The 22,365-nt window shown below is 36.0% G+C and overlaps 1 protein-coding gene across 4 annotated transcripts in view; it reads left to right on the top strand.

Moving 5' to 3' along the window:
* The window catches only part of ORC5 (origin recognition complex subunit 5), a 74,111-nt gene that overhangs the window by 17,535 nt on the left and 34,211 nt on the right, over positions 1-22,365 (top strand). For all 4 annotated transcript variants that reach the window (XM_014963233.1, XM_014963232.1, XM_014963236.1 and 1 more), the window contains exons 8-13: positions 1,348-1,396; positions 1,944-2,034; positions 4,294-4,346; positions 6,553-6,665; positions 10,680-10,727; positions 17,361-17,471. In XM_014963233.1, the coding sequence (XP_014818719.1) occupies positions 1,348-1,396; positions 1,944-2,034; positions 4,294-4,346; positions 6,553-6,665; positions 10,680-10,727; positions 17,361-17,471 (465 nt within the window). The remainder of the gene's footprint in view (positions 1-1,347; positions 1,397-1,943; positions 2,035-4,293; positions 4,347-6,552; positions 6,666-10,679; positions 10,728-17,360; positions 17,472-22,365) is intronic.

Here is a 22,365-nt window from a genome sequence, read left to right on the forward strand (position 1 = left end):
GTTCCTGCAATGTAGTCATGCCTGAGGGAACAAAAATGCATTAAAGATACTTGAAAAAGAAGAGTTTTAACCATATATCAGTTGAAGAATGTGATAGCAAACAAACTAACAGAAGAAAAATAAAAATTACTTGACTGTGATCTTCGCATAAGAAAACTGAACAACAGTAACCGTTATTGCTCATCATATTATTATTTAAATAGCTGTACTGTGTACAAGGAAATTTTACAAGTTTGAAGTGATCAGTGTTATGGTCAGTGAAGAAATCGGTGTTGGTGAGATGATCCGAACGTCCTGCCTGCACATCCATCAGGAAAACATCGCTAAACTTCAGCTTAACTGATCTGTTCTTATATTTAAATGATACTGCTGAAATCTGGTGAAGACACAAATAGGAACTGGGGTCACTTGTTCTTCTAGACACAAGCTTGAGATGTTCTGCTTATCAGAATAATTTCATCAGCTTTAGATGCACTGTTTGTGTGTGTGAATTACCAACATTGTGGAAATATTTGCATAACTGGACCCTAAATTCTTTTTGTGTTTGACAAGTCTCTTCTGTAGAAGGTAATGACAGACACATAAAAATGCCTGTAGGCTTCTGAACAGCTCCACAGTGTCTAATATAGACTTTTAATGTGTATGTTATTATGCATGATCACTAATAAGACATTCTGGAATTATATTAGTTTTATATGTGGAAGTTACTGCATTGAGTTCTGTATAGTAGCATAGAGATTTAATAAGGTGCAGTAGGACAAAAGGAGAATGAAATGTGTTATTTTACAAAATTCTGTGAGATATTGATTTAACAATTTTAGAAAAAAATCTAGATTACAACCTTGTCAAAAATCTCACAATCTTACCTTAGGCAAAAGGAGTTTGAATATGGAATGTGTTAGCAGGGTTTGGTGGTTATTTTTTGTTTGTTTGTTTTAAATATTTTCTGCTTGTGTAAGTACATGTGGCCTACTTGTAAACATGCTGGACTGCTCCTGAAATGGAAAGTTTTATCTGTAAAAAAAGTTGATGAATACATTTTTTATTGCATTTATAATGTTTAATTACTATGTTGCTTAAAAAAAAATAATTAAACCCCTGGGTATAGTAAACAGATTTTGCTGAGATCAAAACAGTAACTGTGATAGATTACTTCTGTTTGTATTTTAATCTACAGAAATGTTGTGACATTTTACAGTACAATGTTTGGAAGCAAGCGATGTAATTATTGACTGAAAAATAATTCAGTGGTTTTTCAAAGTAATGAATTACGCTGCATGTTACATGCTGTAGCTAGATCAAATATATGGTACCTTTCTAATATGTTGTACTTTTTATTTTCTGTAGGCAGCGCTCAATTTTTCTAAATACTGTGAACCCGTGGTCAACGGAGAAGGTAGGCTTCTGCCTTTCATTTGAGCAGGTGTATGAGAGTGCAGGTGCCCTCCTGTAGGTTTTGTGGAGGACTTTGCTTTGATCCTCATTGTGTTGTGACCATTTCTGTGGTCACAACAGCATTGCTTATTCCAGTTGCACCCAGTAGGTAGCATTTCCTGCAGCAGCAGTAGCTGACACTTGGTGATGGTTTTTTATGGGAATGAGATGGAAATACCATGAAGACTTACTTCCTTCCTATAAACATTTCTCCTCACACAACCACCAGTACTAAGTAATGGGATAAGTCGTTTCTCTGTCAAGGCTAGGAAGAGAAAATGAGAGCAGAGGTTCTGCCAAACTGACCCAGAGTATCTCAGAATAACTACAGAGAAACAGCCTTGTGTGGTACCACGTGCTTGCAAATTGTAGATGGTGCATCATTCTAATACTGCATTTCAGAGTCAGGGTGTTAGACTTACTGTGTCATGGCTGTGGCTGTCCGAGATAAGAGTTTTAGTGTTGTGAGAGTTAAATGTTTAACAAAGATGATTTTTGTCTTGGTGCAGCAAATGAACGTGACACCCGCAAGCTCTGGAAAAATATTGAACCTCATTTGAAGAAGGCAATGCAGACTGTTTATCTCCGGGAGATATCCAGGTAATTTGAGGGGCGAGGACCTGTTTGTTTTGTCGATGCTGCTGTTTTTAACAAGCTTGCTTTTGAAATATTTACTCTTCCAATTATGATTCATGGCTAGTGTTTCTGTTTTGCTAGCTAGAATCTTTTTTCTTTAATGTGCATTTCTTTCTTGCCGTATAAGTTTAGAAATAGAGTATCTCAGGATGGAATTTTTAAATAAAATTGTATTTGTAGTATATAAAATGTTTAATAAGTAAAGCACTGGCAGCAGGTTGTGTCCTCTTTCTCGCTGGTGGTCATGCAGATAGATCAATTTTCTGTCATGTATGTAATGGCTAAGCATTGGAATCCATCACCAGAATATACAGGTACAAGTGTGCATTAAACTGTAAAGTTGACTTGTCAGATCTTCACTGTACTAAGGATGCATGCAAGCCTCAAGATTCTGATGTGACGTGACAGATTTTGAACCTCTGTGTTCCTTAGCTTTGTTTAGTAGGTCTAGGTTTGCACGTTTGCTGTGCTTTCTGACCCCTTGTTTTCTTGTCCAATGGCAAGGTTTTCCTTATATGGAATTACCATTTTGGACAGCGTTAGAAGCTGGTGTCTTGCTAATGGGTTGAGTTTTTCTTGCTATGGTTTTAGATTCCTTGTTTCTTTCTTAAGCTGCCAGACTGCTAGAAAAAAGATGATGGTGGTGTTCATTTTTAGTGGTAGTAATCTGCTCAGATTAATGTCTTCTCTGTCTTTAAGATGAGTGATTCTGATGTTACATGATGTGAAGAGAGATAACTCAGTAGTGTTTGATTTCTTTATCTTGATAAAAGCATAATGATTTCTTTCCTTTGAATGTCATTGATGCTATAGGGTATTCCGGTAACTGAACCTGGGTGTATAGCAGAAATCTTTAAATCTTTTGGAGAAATGATTGTTCCTTCAAAAAGGGAATTGATTTTGTTCTATATAAACTAGACTTCACTATACAATGAGATATTATTCTGTTTGCCTCAAATATGTATTTATATTCAATATTGATCTTCATTACGCAGTCTACATATTGTGTAATTGCCTATTATAATTAGGGTGTAATATAAAATTATGATATAAAATGGCTTATGGATTGTTTACAAATAACTAGTTTTCCCTCTTTACGGTTTTCTTTGATTATAAATTTGAGCTTTACTGGGTTTTTTTGTAATAAATTTCAGCTTTCTGCATAATAGCTCCAGGATTTCCCTCTGTATACCAGTAAATGCTTGAGGAATTAAAATGACTATATCATTTTTTCTGGCCACAGGACTGTAATTACTCTGGGGTTTTCTTCAAGTTGTAAGTTAAAGCAGTAGAACTTCGGTATTGGCTGTTACACTGCCTGAACTGAGATGAAAATGAAACTTTTTTCTACTTGTAAAATAGACATTGGATAAAAAATTTGCTGATTCATAATTTGATTAATCATTCATTAAAATTTGAGTATTTTATCAGTTCTCATTGAATTGTTTTCATAAGTTTTATGGCTTATGGCTGATAAACCCTAATCCATGATAAGTAAATCTCTGTATTTTAGTTGAGGGACTGTTCATAGAGAACTTTAACAAAAGATAAAATCACTGGTGCTTTAACAAAGCTGTGTTTTTATCCCCTTATGGTATATAAAATGATAATCTAAAATCATGACATCTCTAACAATGTCATTCCGTAAGGGAAGTTTTGAAGTCAGATTTTTTGCTATTGTTTAGGAAAACACCAGATTACTTGCAGACATTTTTCACTGACAAAATGTTCCATGTTTATGTCTTCAAAGGTTTTCATTTGAGTGAATATTGCTTTGTTTTTTATGTAGACTTCACAATTACATTATGAAGTAATTATAGGATTGTGCTCACTAGCATAAACAGTTATTAAGCAGATAAAAAAAATAATCAAAACTATCGGTGTTTTTACTTTTTATCCAATTCCGCATTGTTCTTGAAACTTAGAACACTATTGATATTTGCTTTACTGGTGGTAGTTGGATGGTAAGAAATTGGTATTTTACAATTAGCTTATGCTCACTTTTATACCTTACTATGACTACTTCCTACAGTTTTTTCAAGTATGCATAGTCTGCACATGACTGAAACTTGTGTGCAAAGTAGTAAGACTTGGTACTTTTGATTACTCTCTTACTGTATCCTAGTCAGTGTCATGAAATTTGTATATATACCAAACAGGTAGTTTTCTCTAAAAAGCTAACCAATACTTCATCTTTATATAGTTGCATTATCTGTCTTTTAGCTCACAGTGGGAGCGGTTACAGCGTGAGGATGGAGAACCTGGGCAGCTGAAAGGTATTGGATACAGTAACTCTGTAGAGGCTTGTGATGTGAAATGTGTACTTTCCAGATTGGCTTGGTCGCTGTTATCTGATAATGTGTGAATGAAATTAACGTAGATGAGGCTACCTATTAGCATTCAGGTACAGTTCAGGCTAATCATGTTTTTTGAGGTATTCTACGAAGGACTTTAGCTATTTTTTTCCCTAGCACATATCCTAGGAGTAATCTTTCCAAAGATCCCTTGTGGGTAAAAGCAGGTTTCTTTAAATCAGTATTTCTTACGTAAGAGTGGAGGAGGAACAGGCTGAGCCCTGATGGTCAAACCTCTATGTGCCAACTGGTAGAATTGTCTGAGAGGGGAGAAGGGAGTGTTATACCTGTCGCACTGTATTAGCACATTCCTACACAAAACAGGTGTCCTATGTCCTTATTTCTTGGTGAAGACCAATGTCAGAATGGCAAGAATTCTTTCTGTTCTTACATTGGAGGACTACAGCTTTGTCTTTTTTTTTTTTTTTTTGACTTTCAGTCTCATCTAAAGTATAATCTCAGTATTACTAGTCAGCATTCTTTTGCAATTTAGGAAGGATTACAAAAACATTTTCCTGGTGCTGTCAGTCGGTCATGGTCTTTTGACCAGTTTTTAGTTTGGGGACACTTTTTCCGTATTATCCATCATGAAAAATATTTTCTTCTTTAGGTAGTAGGTAAAATAGCCACGTTTTAGAGCGGTCTTAAAGTAACCCGACTCATCATATGGTTTCCTATATTTGCTGTATTATCAGTAATTTTTTAAAACATTGTTGACCAAAGGAGTTTGATTCAATGTGTTCTTATTGAGCTCCCTCCTTCTGTGCCCAGAGGACTATGAAATACTTTTGTACCTGACAACCCCAAAAAGGGGAACTTTATTTAAAAACACATTTTCTAGAATTTTCAGGAGTCTGTGGTAGGAAAAATTGTCTTGTTGGTAAACAGCATTTGATAATAACATGCCTAAAAAGCAATTATAAATTTTTATACTGTGGATGCAATTAAGCAAATGCATTGATTATGATTAAGCAATTGCATGATGCAATATTGGCAGACCAGAAGAATGGGATAGGAACAGATATTTCTGTTTTAAACTAAATTGTGTATACGTAAGAGTTTGCTTGGTGGCATTTTGTAATGAACATGCATTATGAAAGAGTTTCTTGATTGTCACTGAAAGCTAAAACTGCTGTCCTTTTGTGCCTAGGCGAGAGGAAATTATTACTAACTATCAGCTGGGATGTTTCTCATCACACTGGGAGCTCTGAATCTTAACTTTTAAGCATGTTTAATTCCTTGATCTTTATTTGCTGATACTTGTGGATGACAGCATAAGGGTACAGATATTTCACAGAACAAGAAACGGTTAAAGTGAAAACCTGTAAGCAAAGAAGGCACAAGAGGTGACCCTTTAGTGGTCTCCATAGTTAGACAACTAATGGAGTCAGGGGGTTTAATCATCCTATTCATATGCATAAGCTGTCCAAAAGAAGCAGCTATGGTGACAAGAGCAGGAGAATGTAAAGGGGAAAAATACAAAGCAAAATTAAAACGTGGGAAGGAAAATACTCAGTAGACTGTAATTCTTGAGCGTTTTAATGTGTGAGACTTTAATCTTAATGATGTATACATGTAGCAGGCTAGGTCAACTGGATCGAGTTTAAAATTTTGAAAACATTTTCTCTAGGAATAAAAGCGTGACTGAAAATTGTGAGATGCTGAACTGTTTCTCAGAAGTGCAGCACTGCTGCTTTCTGCACTATGCCAGCCCTGTTCCTGGCTGAGCTGTTTGGTTGGGTCTGGGAGAAACGCTTTGTAATGGTTTTTAACTAAATCTCTTCATCTGCCCTGTTTGCTGGAAAAACTACTGTCAGTGAAATTAGCCTGAAATTTTATTTTTTTGAAGGAGATCACTTCTCAGTGATTTATGAATTTCTGATGCTTCAGATACAATTTCTGAGATGAGTCCTTAAAGAGTTCAGAATGCTAGTTTTGTTTAGCTTTGTGCCGTTCCTTAGCCTTTCAGATTTTGTATCTGTGATAGTGGTATTGAAAGGAGCTGCACTCATTTAGTTATGGAGTGGAACAGGAGAAAAGAAAAAGAAGAATGTGAACAAGTACTTTGAAGTCTGTGGATGTTCAGAGTGGTTTCTGGTGACTCATAAAGTCTTTGTTTACTTTGTAGGACTTTCTGCACATACACATGTGGAACTCCCTTATTACTCCAAATTTCTCCTAATAGCTGCTTACCTTGCCTCCTACAATCCTGTGAGGACAGATAAGAGGTTCTTTCTTAAGGTAATGAAATTTTTTTCTCTTGGTGCTGCTTACTGGATTCCTGCACATTGAATTTCCTAGTTTAAAACTCTTCAACTATTGGAGTTCTGTTTCTGCTTGTGGTTCATTTGATTTGATTAGAAGTTTTTCTGTGTATCACATATTGTGGTTGGTAATGATCACCTAGTTATTATTAGTGTCTAATAAACCCAACTTCATGTCAAAACATGCATAACACTGTTAGAGCACCAGGATTGTGCTATGTTTTTATTAGGTGTTACAGCTCCGTTTTGTAAAGATTTTAGTGGAATTTCTGCAGTGTCTAAAGGTAGAAGCCAGACTTAAATTTCCAGAGTAAGATTTACCACAACAGTATATTTGGCTAAGTTGTCCCTTAGTGAGGGAAAATGACATAGTGCACTTTTAACTTATTTGTACAATTTCAAGCTTCTGAAACAGAAATCTACAAACAGTTGCTTTTGCAGAAGATGTGGTTCCATTACCTGGCACCTGTTGCGTTGAGGAGATGGCAATGCATGTTTTAGGATGAATGGGCCAAACATAATTTTCTTTTAGTTCTTGCTGTGGACATTGGACACATTGAATTTTGGTTTTCTTTTTCTTTTTTTTTTTTTTTTTTTCCTTTGGGCTATGTTATGATTGTGCTGCAAATGCTGCAGTACTGTAGTTTTTAGTCTGTCTCTTTCTTACCCAGGATATTCATGCTCCTCCAGCCTACCTAATTGCATTGCTTTTGAGGCCTTAATTTGACAAAATGTAGGGAGGAAGACAGATATCAGAAAAATGATTGGGCAATTGTGCTTTCTAGGGATTTTACTGACTTCAGAGTTTTCTACATTAATGTGTGTGTAATAATATATGCATGTGTGTATAAATTTATGGTATTCATGGTAGACAGGTGTGAACAACTAAAAAAAAATGAAAGCAAGACAAATTTGTAAAAATATGCTTGTTTTCTTCTTTCCTCTTGTTTTGAGAAGTTACTGCAGTTCCTAGTGATGATTTACTAGTACATTATTAGCTTAAATATGGGTTTCATGTTTCTGGTATGATCTTACATTGAAAGCTGTAGGTATTTTACCCTTCTGACTTGTGCTTTCTTGAGAAGTGTGGAGGATTACTTGTAGTAAGTGCAAATTGACAAGTTTTGTTTATGGACAACCTTTGTTCTTTTTCGCTTGGCCAAAACAATATCTTTGCAAGAGATTTATTTGCTGAAGCAGTGTTTTTTCCCAGGTTTTTTCCTATCAGTCTTGGAACTCAAAGAACCAGGAAAGCTTACAAGAGTCAATTCAGTAAAGCGTGTTACCAAAAAGTGCCACATCATTCTTGTTTGCGTTGACTGAACTTTTTTTCCTTTCTCCTTTTTTGGTATCTCTGATGTTATTTTCGTCTCTTGCACATGAACCCTACTGAACTTTTTTACAATAAACGTGAGCTTCTAAGGTTTTTGAAGCAAGGACGGTGAAGGTATTTCAATCAGTGATATTTAGGATTTTTTCCAAGAATTGGTGAAGCAGGAGAAGTTACCATTCTTGCTGTGCATATCATCTGATAGCACCTGATGCAGGGATAATTGCTAAGGTGAATTGCAGAAATAGCTGCATGTCAAAGCCCAACAAAACCAACACTTCTGGGAGAGTGCTCAAGTTGAAAGTTTTTATGAGTCATGTGGACTGTGAAAATAGAATATGGTTTTGGTGGGTTTGTAGTCAGATTCAGAGTAGATTACTGAGAAATATCTTCTGGAGTGATTTAACTAAGGGCTGCTAGAAAGCAAAAGGGATGCAAACAAAGAGGTGGTCGTTGAGCCGCTAATCTGAGGGCTATACTGCAGCTAAAGATAAAGTCACAGTTTGTGGGGACCTAGAATGCTAACAGCCTGATAAAGCAGGGAATTAATAATTGGCTGTGCTGCTTTTAGTTATGTGAAATGTCAAGAGCTGAAGGACATGGACCTGATGGAGCGGGTCTAGAGGAGGGTCACGAGGATGATCAGGGGATTGGAGCACCTCTGCTACGAGGACACGCTGAGGGAGCTGGGGTTGTTCAGCCTGAAGAAGAGGAGGCTCCGGGGAGACCTAATAGTGACCTTCCAGTACCTGAGGGGGGCCTACAGGAAGGCTGGGGAGAGCCTGTTTACAAAGGCCTGCAGTGACAGGATGAGGGGCAATGGCTTTAAGTTGGGAAAGGGCAGATTTAGATTGGATATTGGGAAAAAGCTCTTTACTATGAGGGTGGTGAAGCACTGGAACAGGTTGCCCAGGGAGGTGGTTGAGGCCCCTTCCCTGGAAATATTCAAGGTGAGGCTTGACAAGGCCCTGGGCAGCCTGGTCTAGTTGGGGGTGTCCCTGCTGACTGCGGGGAGGTGGGACTGGATGACCTTTGGAGGTCCCTTCCGGCCTGGACCATTCTATGATTCTATGATTAAGTGAAAAATAGATGTTGTTTTTGAAAGGTAGTCTTTAAAACAAAAAAAAGAATAGCAATCTATATGAAGTGTTCAATTTATCACTTTAATAGAAAACAGGAATAAAAAATAATTGAAAACCAGCTCTGAATTTCATTTGTTTTTTTGTGCTTGCACAGAAATAGAGCACCTGCTCGCTTGCTTTGAAACACTTTTGATATAACTTAAATATACCATATGGAGATCCCAGCTTAACCTTTAACATGCATGAGTGCAGTTGGTTGTCATCCATCACTAGCATGCTATGTAACCTCAGGCTTGATCCCCTTCCCCTCCAACAGCTGTCCTCCCTTTGAGGCATGATAAAAAGATTACTTTGCTGTCTCTTAAGTATGTGATACGTGTTAATTGAACAAACTAATTTACTTTATTCTGGCAAATTATTTAAAGGAAACTTACAGCTCTTTAGAAGTCAGTCAGGAAACGCCACAGTTACTGACACTGAGGTCTTGATGTGGCTGAGTACTGAGGTCCACAAATACTGAGAATAAGACTTTAAACATTAAAATGAAGAAAAAAGAATCCCTTCACTAGAGATATTTTTTCACTGATTGATTGAGCATGCTTATATGGTATACTTATTAATAAAGTATACCTCTCAAGGCTGTGGAAAAACTGATCAGGTGATATTTTGAGAAATAGCACTTAACTATATTTAAAGCACTTAACTATGTTAACTATCCACATCTCCACAAATGTTACATCACTTATGCGTGTCATCCTTCATGTCTCGCTTTGTTGGTTTGTTTTTAGCTTTTTCTACTCATTCATTCTTGTTTACTATATTTGTGTCCTTGTCTTGCCCTCACATATTCAGTTGAGATCCAAGAACACTTGATATTTTCTTTGGAGAGCCCTTCCTTTCTTAAGGCTGCTTTAAAACTTTGAAATTATGTTCTTTTTTTTTTTTTATTACTATTCTTTTTCTTTCCTCCTTTTCTCTTTGTCCTGTAGCTCCTGCACCTTGAGCTGTCTTTGTATTGTATTGATTTACTTCGTGGTTGTCATTCTGCCAACTTGCATGCCATCAGAATTCTAAAATGGAGTAGACAAATGATGAAAATTCAGATGGATTTTATGCATGGATACATTTTTAAAATGACGTGGCCATCATTTAAACTTCTCTGGAAAGAGAAAGAAATTAAGCATCTGTCTTTTTTCATTAGATGATGAGGGTAGAAGGAGGACGGTGGCATGAAGTCACATCAAAACCACATTTTTACTGCCTGTTCTCATCAGTGCCTAATTAGATCAGAAAAAATAATTAGGCACATCACCAAAAAATATTAGGGTGGGATATTTTGTGATTGCAGCACTTGGGACATAATGAAGGAAGAAGTAAGCAAATGTAATTTTAGGGATTCTAGTAAGAAGGATTGCTTGTAACACCAGAAGCAAATACTGGAGGTGTAGTAAAGAAGCAGACCGAGACTAGCGTACTACCAGATGTAGTGTATGATTCTCTGTTGACTGTTTTGATTCTGTCTTCGCTATAGGAGGAGCATAAAATAATTTAAATATTTGCTCTTATCTGTTGCTTACAGCATCATGGGAAAATTAGAAAGACCAACTTTAAGAAGAAACATGAAAAGGTATGTATTTTATCCTTCAAAGCTGAGCTTGGCAACAGATATTTTCTTTCTACTGTACTGCTGGTTTTGCCTCATTGTTTACTGTAGAAACAACAGAATTGCATAAATTACAATTATTACATTTATTTCATATGGTAGAAATTTTTGTATGATACACACATTTTTATTTCATTGAAATTTAACTGTAGCATAAATTTGTCTCTTAAAGCCATATTTTTGTGTAAAACAAAATGTGCATAATAAAGCTAGTTAAAGGACATCATACATGGAAGAGCCAGATAGCAGAATTTCTTTAAAAGATGGTAGAATAGTAGGTGCTTAGTAGTCTTGAAAGTCAAGTCACTTTAATTCCCAGTGATGCAGTGAGGTATAAGAGCTCAAGTTTTTGTGTTGAAGCTTGGGAAATTTGCACCCCTGTCTATCGTTTAGGATTCCATCAGACTATTAACTAACCTTTCCGTGGTTATAAATAGCTAAATATAATTTATTTCGGTGGAGGTGTACCAGTTTTTACTGACAGAGGCATGGTGTGTTAAGAAAAGCAAATACCTGTATTTGCTGTGTATTTATAACTGTAATGTAAAAAGATAATTCAAATTCTAACATTTGTAACTTGTGACTTATTTTTAAACAAATCTGTAAGTGAAGAGCAGTGCAGACAGCACTAAATCCCTGTTGAAACAATCATTATATGCTTTTCTTCTCTTTGCTAAAGGTAGTGTAAATAATATGAGAAAAAAATTGAATATGGTACTTAGCCTAACCTGCCTATAGCTTTTTCTCTAATTTTTCCCCTGCCCTCCCCAGGAGGACAGAGTCATTGACTATGCAAAGTCTTTTTCCAAGTTGTCTTATTTCTGTAGGGGCACGATTTTTGTATGTGAAAGTGTAAGTGAGCATAGTTGTGAGTTGTGAGAAGTGAGCTTCAACATTGCAATGTGTTGTACCACTAGGTCGCTATTTATTCACTTATAACAATTCTGAAATCTCTGAATGCATGTGTCATGTACATGTAAACCCCTTGTGTGTTTTGTCCCTGGCACCTGAACTCCTGAGAATTTCCAGACCATTTAATTATTTTCAGGACTGCTATATTCTTGAAATACTTCCATGTCTTAATTAGTTGATAAATAATTTTCAGGAGAAGGAATAATTATTGTGTCTTAGACCAAAATGTGCTTCTTTCCTTGCATCCTTGGCAGGATTCTTTCTTGGCAATAGATTTCCAACTTGATGAGATGGTAAAGCTAGAAACGTAAAAGAAATGGGAAACTAGTTGAGTCAGAAATACCCAGCTCATGATCACCTTAAATGTACCATAGAGTTGGTTTTCTTGTGTCATTGTTTGTTAAATGCACTTGTATCTGAGTTCACTAGAGTTTCAGAAGAGCCCGCATAATGATAAATTGTTTTTCATTTTGTAACTCTTTCTGCAGCAAACTGAATGCTATTGACTAGGTACAAAAACAACAGAAAGAGGTACTAATGAAAGAAGTGTATATGACAGTAACTCAAATGCAAACAAATGTAGTGTAAACAATTAATTAAAAAAATTAATAGTCAGAAAGATGAGTAGAAGTTCAGTTACTTTTTTAAATTTCATTAGATTAATTCTGATTTTGTAGACTTTACATTTACCCTACAACCTAAGCATTGAACTGATATTCTGAATGCATGGTTAGACGTGTGTGCAGTTGAAGAAGCTTGGTTTATTGTCCAGCTGTAACAAGGAACTTGCATAATGGGGAAAGACTTCTAAGACTGCAAATGATGTAATTCTTGCACCTCTTTGTTGTATTAAAAATTAGTGTCACTTTGAAGAGGTTTAGAACTTCGTAATCCCAGTAAACCAAGTATGGTTAACAGAAAATCTCTCTTGAGTTACCTGTGTTACACTAAACTCTGATTGCGTGCAAGAAACAGGAGTGTGTCTTGGGGATTAACAAATAGAACGGGAACTTTGTGGCATTTCAATACTACCTTTCACTTCTAGTTACAGAGCCCTGGTTCTCTGCTTATGTGTTGCTTTATAGTTTACAGGTAAGAACCCTTTTGCTCAAAGTATTGGTGCCAGAAACTGTAACTGCTTGTGGAGCACAGTCTGGTTTTGAAAGTTTTTGAGGCATGGTAGCTCTGAGAGTGGGGAATAGGACTGCAGGTCCAAAGGGGATCTTCCAGACCTGTGTTACTTTTGGTATACTCTGACCTTTATAAATATTTACACAGAGATACAGTCACCCAGATGTAAACTTGCATATTTTGGTACTATGATTTTGTAGTGAGGGATGCTGAAATATAGTGATAAAGGATTACATATATAGTGTTATAAGTAAAGGCTCATCTGCTTCAGTTGGTGTGATGGCTTCTATCAGTATACCTTCAGTTGGAGGAGCTTGTCTAATGACTGATTTACAGATCACATTCACTTAATTCCAAGTGGGTGCCTGGTAGTGTCTTTTTATAGAGAGTGCAGAGCTTGCTGATGCAGTCATTGAAGTGTGGGCTGTGATTCGTCTCATACTAAAGTAGGTTCTACGTTCAGTTGGATGAATTGCACCATAAACTGTATTGATTAGATTTCTACTGACTATAATGGGAACTTAGGAAACTAGTTTGGCTGTACATACCTCCTTGGCAGGAAGCTAACATTAGATGAAATAAATCCTTCCTTAAAAGTTTAGGTACAGCCAGGCTAAAAATCCCGTTCCTTGATTCTTAACAGTGTTCAGTCAGAGGCCATGGGGTTTTTTTAGAAAAAATAAATCTTGTGAACGAGGGGAAAAATTTACTTTATCGTTCTATTAATTGCCTTGTTGCTGATAACAGGAGAATTTGTTGGGTTTCTTTGCGTGGTTGCCCTGGAACACTGTTTTTCTAGTTTAGTGACAAGTGAGTTATTTTCCTGCTGAAACTGCTTTTGGAGGAGTATGCTTTTTCACACGTCAGTCTTTTGGAAGACCAGATGTGTTAGTGTCTCTTTTTTTTTATTGGAAAAGGGTTGGTCTAGTGGATCTGTTTCGGCTTCACTCTAGGATTTGTTTTATATCAGAATTTCTAGTTTACAACTGAAGATGCTTCGTTTGTATAGCAACCAGGCAAGTTCAGAAATGCTTTTTGCTAAAAAAAGTGAGAAGTATAGTTCTGTCTATAAGTATATGCTAAAAAAAAAATGAAACTTCAGCCAACTAAGACTAAGAACTTTCTCCCTTTTGTGCAAGTAATTTAGTTTACATAAAGGTTTTACTCTCTTTAAAGAACACTTCATTTTCACACTATTGTTCATGAAATTTTGGAATATGAATACTTGGCTTGCAGGTGTGGGATGGTGAAAGACTTGGGCCAGCTAAACAGTGGGAGCCTGGAACTCTGAGAATGTAGATGAAAAGCATGAGCATGGGTAGGGTCAGCTGGGGAAAATCTTTTTGAACTATTAGATGAGAGTATTGCCAAAGGTGGAAACAAGATAGAGAACACACAGAGTTAATTTGATAGGTATAAAACTTAAGAGTTTTTCTGAAGGTAGAAGGTTTCCATGTTTTGAAGGCAGGTGAGAGGTCCCTTGGATTTTGTAAACACTATCCTGTGTATTGTTTTGCCTTAGCTCCTTGCAGAAGATTTTTACAAATCTTGTTCTTTACTATGTTCTGTTTGGAGGAATTTCTAAACCATTCCTCTTCTTCCGGGAATTTATTTCTACTGAAGAAATAAAAATGAAATGCTGCTTCTCGAAGTTACACTCGTAGAATTAAATCTTTTGGCTTTTCCAGAAGAAAGCATTTCTCTCAAATAATTTCTAAATTCAGAACAGTATTCTGTCTAAGCAGAGAGCTGGTAATATTAAGAACAAGAAACTTGCATAGTAACTGTATACTGAACACAACTTCAGAGACTACAACATGCTAATTGTGCTCGCTAGCTACTTGGAGGGTACACATTTTAATTGCTGTCTGTTTGTTGACTTTTTCTGTTGATAATAAAGAACATGCTTCACAGAACAGGCATGTTTAGAAGCAGAATGGCAGAGTATTGTATACAAGTTATAAGTTCATAAGTTATACAATACCTGCATTCTGACTGAGGGTGCTGTGCTGAAGTTTTGACTTAATGTTCCAAATACTTTTTACGCTGCTTTCTTTGTTAGCCAAGAGGTAGCTTTGGGGACACCTCCTGGCTTTGAAAAGCTAAATCATGTATTGGAAATACCTTTTTGTTTTGCTGAAGGAATGAGTGGTTGTGTGTTGCTGATGACTAATGCCACAGAGGTGCTGCTGGTATGTAGAGATGTCCTTTCCCAGAAGCATTTTGAAGCAAACTTTCTTTTTAAATTCCTCTTTAGTCTTGACTGCTCTGCTAGTAAGAATAAATCAGTGTAATCTACAAATAAGAAAACTGGATGTCGAAGTAGAGAAAATGAAATACAAACTTAAAAGGAAACAAAAGGATCCTCACACTTAGCGCTCTTTGGGCTGCTTCTTGAGAACTCTGTCCATTTTTGCCCCCCTCCAGTACAGGACACACATCAATTAAACCAGAGCAAGTTCATCAGAGACATCAAAACAGTCAGGGGCTGGAGCACTTGCCCTGCAAGGAGAGGCTGAGGGAACTACAGTTGTTCAAACTGGAGAAGGGAGGTCTAAAACAGTCTGGCCTGTACATGCAAAGGACTATGTGATACACTGGTAGATGGTGAGAAACAAAGAGCATAAGCCTGAAATGAGATGTTTATACTGGGTATATGAGAAATCTTTTTTTCTCGTGAGCACAGCCAGGCACTGAGACTGATTTCCCAGAGAGATGGTGCAGTCTCTGTCCTTGGAGGTTTCCAAGACTGAACTGGTAAAGTTCTGAGCAACCTGGCCTGACCTCCTTGCTGATTCTGCTCTGAGCGGGAGAGGTTTGACTAGAGACCTCCTGAGGTCCCTTCCAGCTGGAATTATCCTATGATTGAGTGTATTTTAAGTAGAAATAAAATAGTAAAGGTGTTTCCTATGTAAAACAGTAAGTGGAAGTGTTGTCATTTCTAATTTCCTGATCAAAAATGTTTTCTTTGGTTTTGGTATCAAAATGGTAACATTTTCATTGTGGTATAAAGGAAGTAAAAGAGAAAATGAAAACCAAAAATATATCAGCCAGAAATATAAAAAACTCAATTTTGTTGAAAAAAATGAGCAGTTAATTACATTTTATTTCTCCAGAGATAGTTGATTGATTTTATTGGTTTTTTAAATTAACTTTTAGAAAGTAAATTTCACAGAAGAGCTGAGCAGACAAGGACCTCTGGTTTAGTCCAACCCCCCTGCTCAAGCAGGGTCATCTAGAGCAGGTTGCTCAGGACCATGCCCTGTTGAGTTTTGAATATCTCCAAGGCTGGAGACTCCACAACCTACCTAGGCAATAAGTTGCTGTATTTACCCTCAAGGCAAAAATGTTTGGTGGTTTGTTTGATTTTTTCCTATATTTAAATATAGCTTCACAATTTCCAATTTGTCCCTATTGCCTCTTGTCCTTTGACTGGGTACTGCTGAGAAGAGTCTGCCTCAATCATCTTCACATTCCCTATCAGGTATTTTGATGAAATTCCTCTGAGACGCCTTTTCTCAAGCTTAAACAATCCCAGTGCTCTCAGCCTCTCCTTGGATGAGGGATCTCCAATCCCTTAATCATCTTCATGGCCCTGTTGTGTTTGCAGGGTGAGACAGGTTAATGTAGGTGTCCAAGTACAGCAGCCAGCAAAGATCCTACGCTGTTCAGAGGTGACCTTCTCAGGCTGCTTAGAGTTATTTGCCACCTGGCTTCTGGGCATCTACCAGTGGATTCTTCTAGCTCCCTTGACTAGATCTCTATAGAGTGCAATGGGAATGTGTTACTGTGCTGACACTGTTTCTGAAGCCATTGATTTTGTTTAGTGTGGCATTTAAAATGAGGAATTCTTGTGACTTTGCACCTCTCGCCTCTGTGAGAGAAAGAGATGGGGCTTTGGCTAAAATGGTTCAAAGAAAGTGGATATATAGATACGTTAGCAGAATCTTCACTTCTTGTGCCTTTTTAAAATGTAAATGTTAGTAAAGTATTCGTCTTCAGTAAGCAAAACACACAAAAATAGTCTTAAAAGTTGTTTAATATATTTATAGATTTGTAAAAACTACCGTTATGTGCAGTTCTTCGTAAGTGGTTGTGGCTCATAGACTGTCTAGACGATAAAATAAATCTAAACCTTTAAATTTTCTTTTTTCAGTAGCTAGAAATTCTGTGTGCTTTTAAGAAGCCTAGCCTGTCTTACTGCTGATAAAATGTAGTCTTTCCTCTTTAATCCTTAGATTGGGCAAGGTAATTTGATAGGACAAGCAAATCTATAAATCTAGTGACAGGAAATTTGGCATCAGATCCTCTGCTATAGCTCAAAAATGTTCCTATTTATTGTGCAGTTTGAACTCTTGCCACGTTAAATAGAGCTCTGGTCTATATCTTGATCAATAGGCGTGTATTCAGTGTTTTCCATAATATATAAGTAGGCTGTATGAAAGTCTGCTGTGAATTACAGTGCCTCCCCAGAGACTAAAAAGAGGTGAGAGAAACATCTCGTGGTGCTCAAGGAAATGTCTATTGGATTGAAAAGTCTCGTTTCTGTTACAGACCAGCAATCACCTCCTTGGGCCAAAGCCATTTCCCCTGGACAGATTGTTAGCAATATTATACAGTATTGTGGACAACAGAGTCGCTCCAACTGCAAATATATTTTCCCAGGTAAGTGTGTACTTTGTTTGTTTCCTTTTTACTGCCTGGAATTTTTAAAAAGGTTTTACATTGTTTTTTGTAAGTCATCATTCTAAAGAAATGTAATCAGAAAACCACAATAGTAAATTTTAGTTGAAGTCTCAGAGTAATGTTTATCTGTATTACCAGCTATGAATTCAAGATAATATCTGTGTAATGGTCTGAAACCTTCTAATAGCTACCTTTTCCTAATCCCAGATTGTGCTCTTTTTTGGTTAGTTCCTTGGCTTCTCATTGAAGTCTGTTAGCTTGTCTGCATTTCAAGTTACGTGTATAAATGTTCACTGTCTTAGGGCCACAATTAGTCACCTTGTAACGCAGGTTACAAAAATATAGTGGTGAAGAAGGAGCAGAGGGAAGAATAAGATATTCGCAGGTAAAAGATATTTGCTGTGATACATGTATCTTGGGGATAATGGTTTTCATCTGGACAAACTTTTAAGTCTTGCAAAGGAGAGTCAGTATCCCATTTCACTAGATGGCAGCATAACTATGGAGTTGAGTGGAATTAAGTAAATCTAGAGTTTTCTCTAGAGCTCTGGTTTTGTCAAGTGTAAATACCTATTCTGTATAAATAAAGATAGTTTTCTGTTGATCAACTTGGTTGTTAGATCTTTCATGTCTGCTTTAGAAGGTCTCAATTTCTTTCCTGCTTTCAGTTGTGCTCAAGTTTTACTTACAGAAATATTTTCTGCCTTTCCTTGCTAGATCTCAAATTTAACCAAGGATTATTTAGATCTGATGTCTGCATTCTTGTGAAGTTCTAGGAAATTTATGCTCAAGATACCTAAATGATTTTGCTACTGCTTTAATCATCGCTGTTCAGTGTTCACACAAACGTTTTGCAGAATTCATCCCCCAAATTTGTAGAATAGCCAAACATAAATACACATATTGTCAAATCAGGCAATAGAAGAGCTCGAGAATTGAAGTCCTTTATTTAATCAGTATGTGAATATCTTTGTTAATAGCGGTGGGGACCAAGGTGCTTTACAGATACTGTAAGCAACTTACAGCTTCACATAATGTTTTCCCTCCTGTAGTTAAAGGTTATTGTATGATCTGAGGCATGATAAATTATTTGGCAACAACCTCAAAAATCTTTAAATGCAAGCATTTACTTTTATGTAATCAGATGAGTGATTTTTTCAGCTTACAGTCTGCACCCCCTTGAGTGGTCGTTGGATTAGCTTTCAGGGGTGTTCAGAAAGTGACTGAAAAAATCAAGTTTAGACATGGTTATGCATCCTGAACTTGTTTCTTGCTTTTCTTCTCTCAACTCATTCAGTGTGCTTTTAGAAGGAACCCTAACTCTGTGTGTATTTCAAAGCCATGTGAAGTTTCCTATTGACAAATGCCATATGAAGGGACACCACAGGTTGTTGAAGCAGGCACTTTCTGACCAGACTTTAGATGATGGCTGCAGCCTCGTAAGCTACTTACAGCAACTTTGGAGTTAAAAAACATGGGGACCTTAGTGTTCATAAAAATGCATAAATTTGGCCAGCTATATCTGCTCACCTCGTTGTTTTTTTTCTGGTTTTTGTCAGATGTAGCCTGAGAACTGCTTTTTTATGAATGTTACGTTGATTCTTTAATTCACTGTACTGGGAAGTCTGTCAGTCAAGGTATCAGTCACAGCGCTTGCCTTACAGGATGTTGGGTTTGTGCTTTGCTGTAGGTGGCGAGTATTTTGATTTAAGACACGAAGTGTTGAAGCTGAAACTCAGAATACTGAGGCAAATGGCAGTTGTCTTGTTTAACAATGTTAGTTTATCAACAATGATTAATCTAGGTTTAGTTCAGTAAGAAACTGAGTCTTATGAGACTTACAGAAACAAGAAGAAAACAAGATACAAAGTAGTGGTCAGGTTCATTTCACTTGTACTCTAAATCTGCTGCTGATCCACCACAAAAGTACTTAGTGTTATAAGCCTTTTTTTCTTTCTTTCTCTCTGCCTTTCTGTCTTCAAGCTTTTGAAGACACTGTTACTGTGACAATTTCAACAATTTTTTTTTTATTTTTTTTTTATGATGGAAAGAGTGCAACTTTTAAGGCATAAGATGAAAGAACGAGCAAAAAGCAAAACAATTGACTGTCCAAATGCAAGTGTGAAATTTAGAGCTTTGCCTGAACTTAAGTCAGTCTCAAGGAGCGAATTTCAGTGTAATTTATTCAAGTAATGTGAAAGGGAATGGTGATAAGACTTGGAGTACTACGTGGTAGAATTTGTAGGTAGGATGTTAGCTGTATATTCTCTTATTTTTGGCTATCAAAACCATCTTGGTATACTTAAGATGTGAATGTATTATATAACAGAAATTTACAGTGTCTTTTCAAAATTAATATGTCTGCATATTTAACATGCGTAAGACAAAAATGTCATTATTCCAACGCACAGTTAAGTAGTACTGAGCACATAGTGTGTACATGGAGGGTAATTCTCCCTTAGGCTAAATTGCAGACTGAAAAAATTCAAAGAAATGCTTCATTCTAATTTAGAGTGTACACTAGATGGCAGTGTTACCAAAGAATAGCTGTAATTATTTGTTTTTCTGAATATATGCCCATTAAGCAATAAAGATATAAAAAGATATATGGAGATTGTATTAAACCTTAATGGGGTTAGGGCAAAGAAGCTGAAATTAAAACTGGTTATACCAAAATAAAATTTTATAAAATTTAATTTCTTTTAATTATGAGAACAATTTTTATATTAAATTTTAATTAAAAATTATTGAAATGTCTTAATATAAAAGAACATTAAATGCAACAGGTTTTTTAAGTATTTTAAGCTATGCATAATATTGAATAGTTTTTTTTTTCTTGAATGCTTTAAAACAATACATATTCCACTGATATTTTTTTTGCCACTAGTTATTCTATAAATATATTTTTCAAATAAAGTAAATATTGTGGAGCTGGGTTATCCATAGCAGTATCAATACATTTTGCTGTTAGATACCACAAGCTTTTATTTTCTTGTTTGTGTGCGCAGCATGAAGATCTTTATTGAATTGTGCAGAAGTTTAAAATGTTTTAAATCAAATATTTGGCTTCTTAACAGATTCAACATTAATTTTATGGGCTCTTTAATTTGTAAACTGAAGGGCTGTACATGAACCAAATACTTATTAATTCTCCCCATGTACTGTCAGAAAATAGCATGCCTTGGCTTTAAAGTTGATCAACAATCTCAGTCAAGATTCAAGAAGGACGAGCAGCTGCTTTAAGATCTGTCATGTTGCTGATTTTGTGATATTTCTTATTGCTTCTTGTTTCTGTGCATAATTTCCATTCACATGAAAATTCTGGTTATTAGCTTTTCAAAAATGAAACTTCTGTGCTAATAAGCAGCAAAATTTCAATTTTCTGTTTAATGCTAGGGTTTATTGAAAACGTTTCATTTTTACTAAATGCAATTTCAAGTTAAAATTTGAATGTTAATCTAACTCTGCCTTTTAATGTTAATTAGTCCTGAAAATGGTCTCGTACTTTTTTCAAAAAAAAAGTTAATGTGTTCCTTTCAGAAGCGTGATCTTTGCAGTTTATATGAGACTGAGTTTTTCCTGGTGTAACTTCTTGCTGTAATTGGGTTACATGAGGGAAAATTGTGATTTTCTTCACTAACTAGTACAGCGGAGTAGCACCAGGGAATAAAATCAAACATGCAAATTTCTGCTTCTGCAAATGAAAAATGTTTCAGTTACCCCCTTAAAAGTTGAAATTTCTCTTAGTTTTGTGCCATTTTTAAATAAAATTTTCACACGCCTTGTGAGGATTGTTTGAGAGGAAGGTAAAGTAAGATTATTATTTTTTTATTATTTTAGACTGTTGATGTCACTACATACATGAGATATAGGTCTATATTCACTTGAGAGGTTTTGAGTGCTCCTTTTCCTCCAGAATATTTACTGCTTTTTTTAGTAGTTCTAATTTGTCATTATACTGTTTTTTTAACACATTGTGTGTTACTGTAACATGTCACTGAATTTGTTTGTTTGAATTTATTTGCTTGTTTTTTAAACTAAGAGAAAACAGATTAAAACACTGTTCATTTTTTTGCAACAATTTCAGAGGACGAGATCTTGAAATTTCATGCACTTTTATGTAATAATTCAACATATTGAAGATGATGTTGCCACCATCACTGGGTGGTTATGTTCTGTGCCTGGGGCATTTTGCAAAGGTTCTGAGAGTCTACTCAGTTCTGTTTTATAGAAGAGTAGTATTTCATTTTAGGTTTCCCACATTTAGACAGAAATGCAACATTACTCTCTTTATAAAAATGTGTCTTAGTATAGAACACATGAGAGAATTTATGTATGAAATGTAGTGCAAGAATTATCAACGCTGATTTAAATTAAATCAGCTCATTTTACATTGAAAGGGACAAGGGCTGTTAATTTCATATCACAACCAGTAAGGAAGTAGATATTTTTGTTGTTATGGGTTACAAGTCAAATTTTGCTGTTCGCTCTACCAAAATGATTTTTCAATTGCTTTTTCAAATCAGTTCAGTTCGCCTAACCATTTTTCATTTTCTAGATGTTTTCTCTTGCTTCTGCTTTCTTGTGAAACATGCTTTTCATAAAGAGGATTGACTAGATCTGCTTGCAGTTTTGAGCTATTATGTTATCTATATTAGGTAAATTGAATTAACCCCTTTGTCTTGCATATTTTGCATATAATATTATTGTTAATTCATCCCTGAGCGTTTGGAAATACATCTATGCAGAGAGGTGTGATAATTTCCTAGAGTATACTAATAGCTGAAAATTACTGAATACTATAACTGATCAGTAGCTTCCATTCTGTTTGCATTTTCACCCTTAATGCAGTAAAGTTAGACTGTTGGGTCAT

This window comes from Calidris pugnax, unplaced genomic scaffold (assembly GCF_001431845.1).
Source record: "Calidris pugnax isolate Ruff unplaced genomic scaffold, ASM143184v1 scaffold44, whole genome shotgun sequence".
Taxonomy (NCBI): Eukaryota; Metazoa; Chordata; class Aves; order Charadriiformes; family Scolopacidae; genus Calidris; species Calidris pugnax.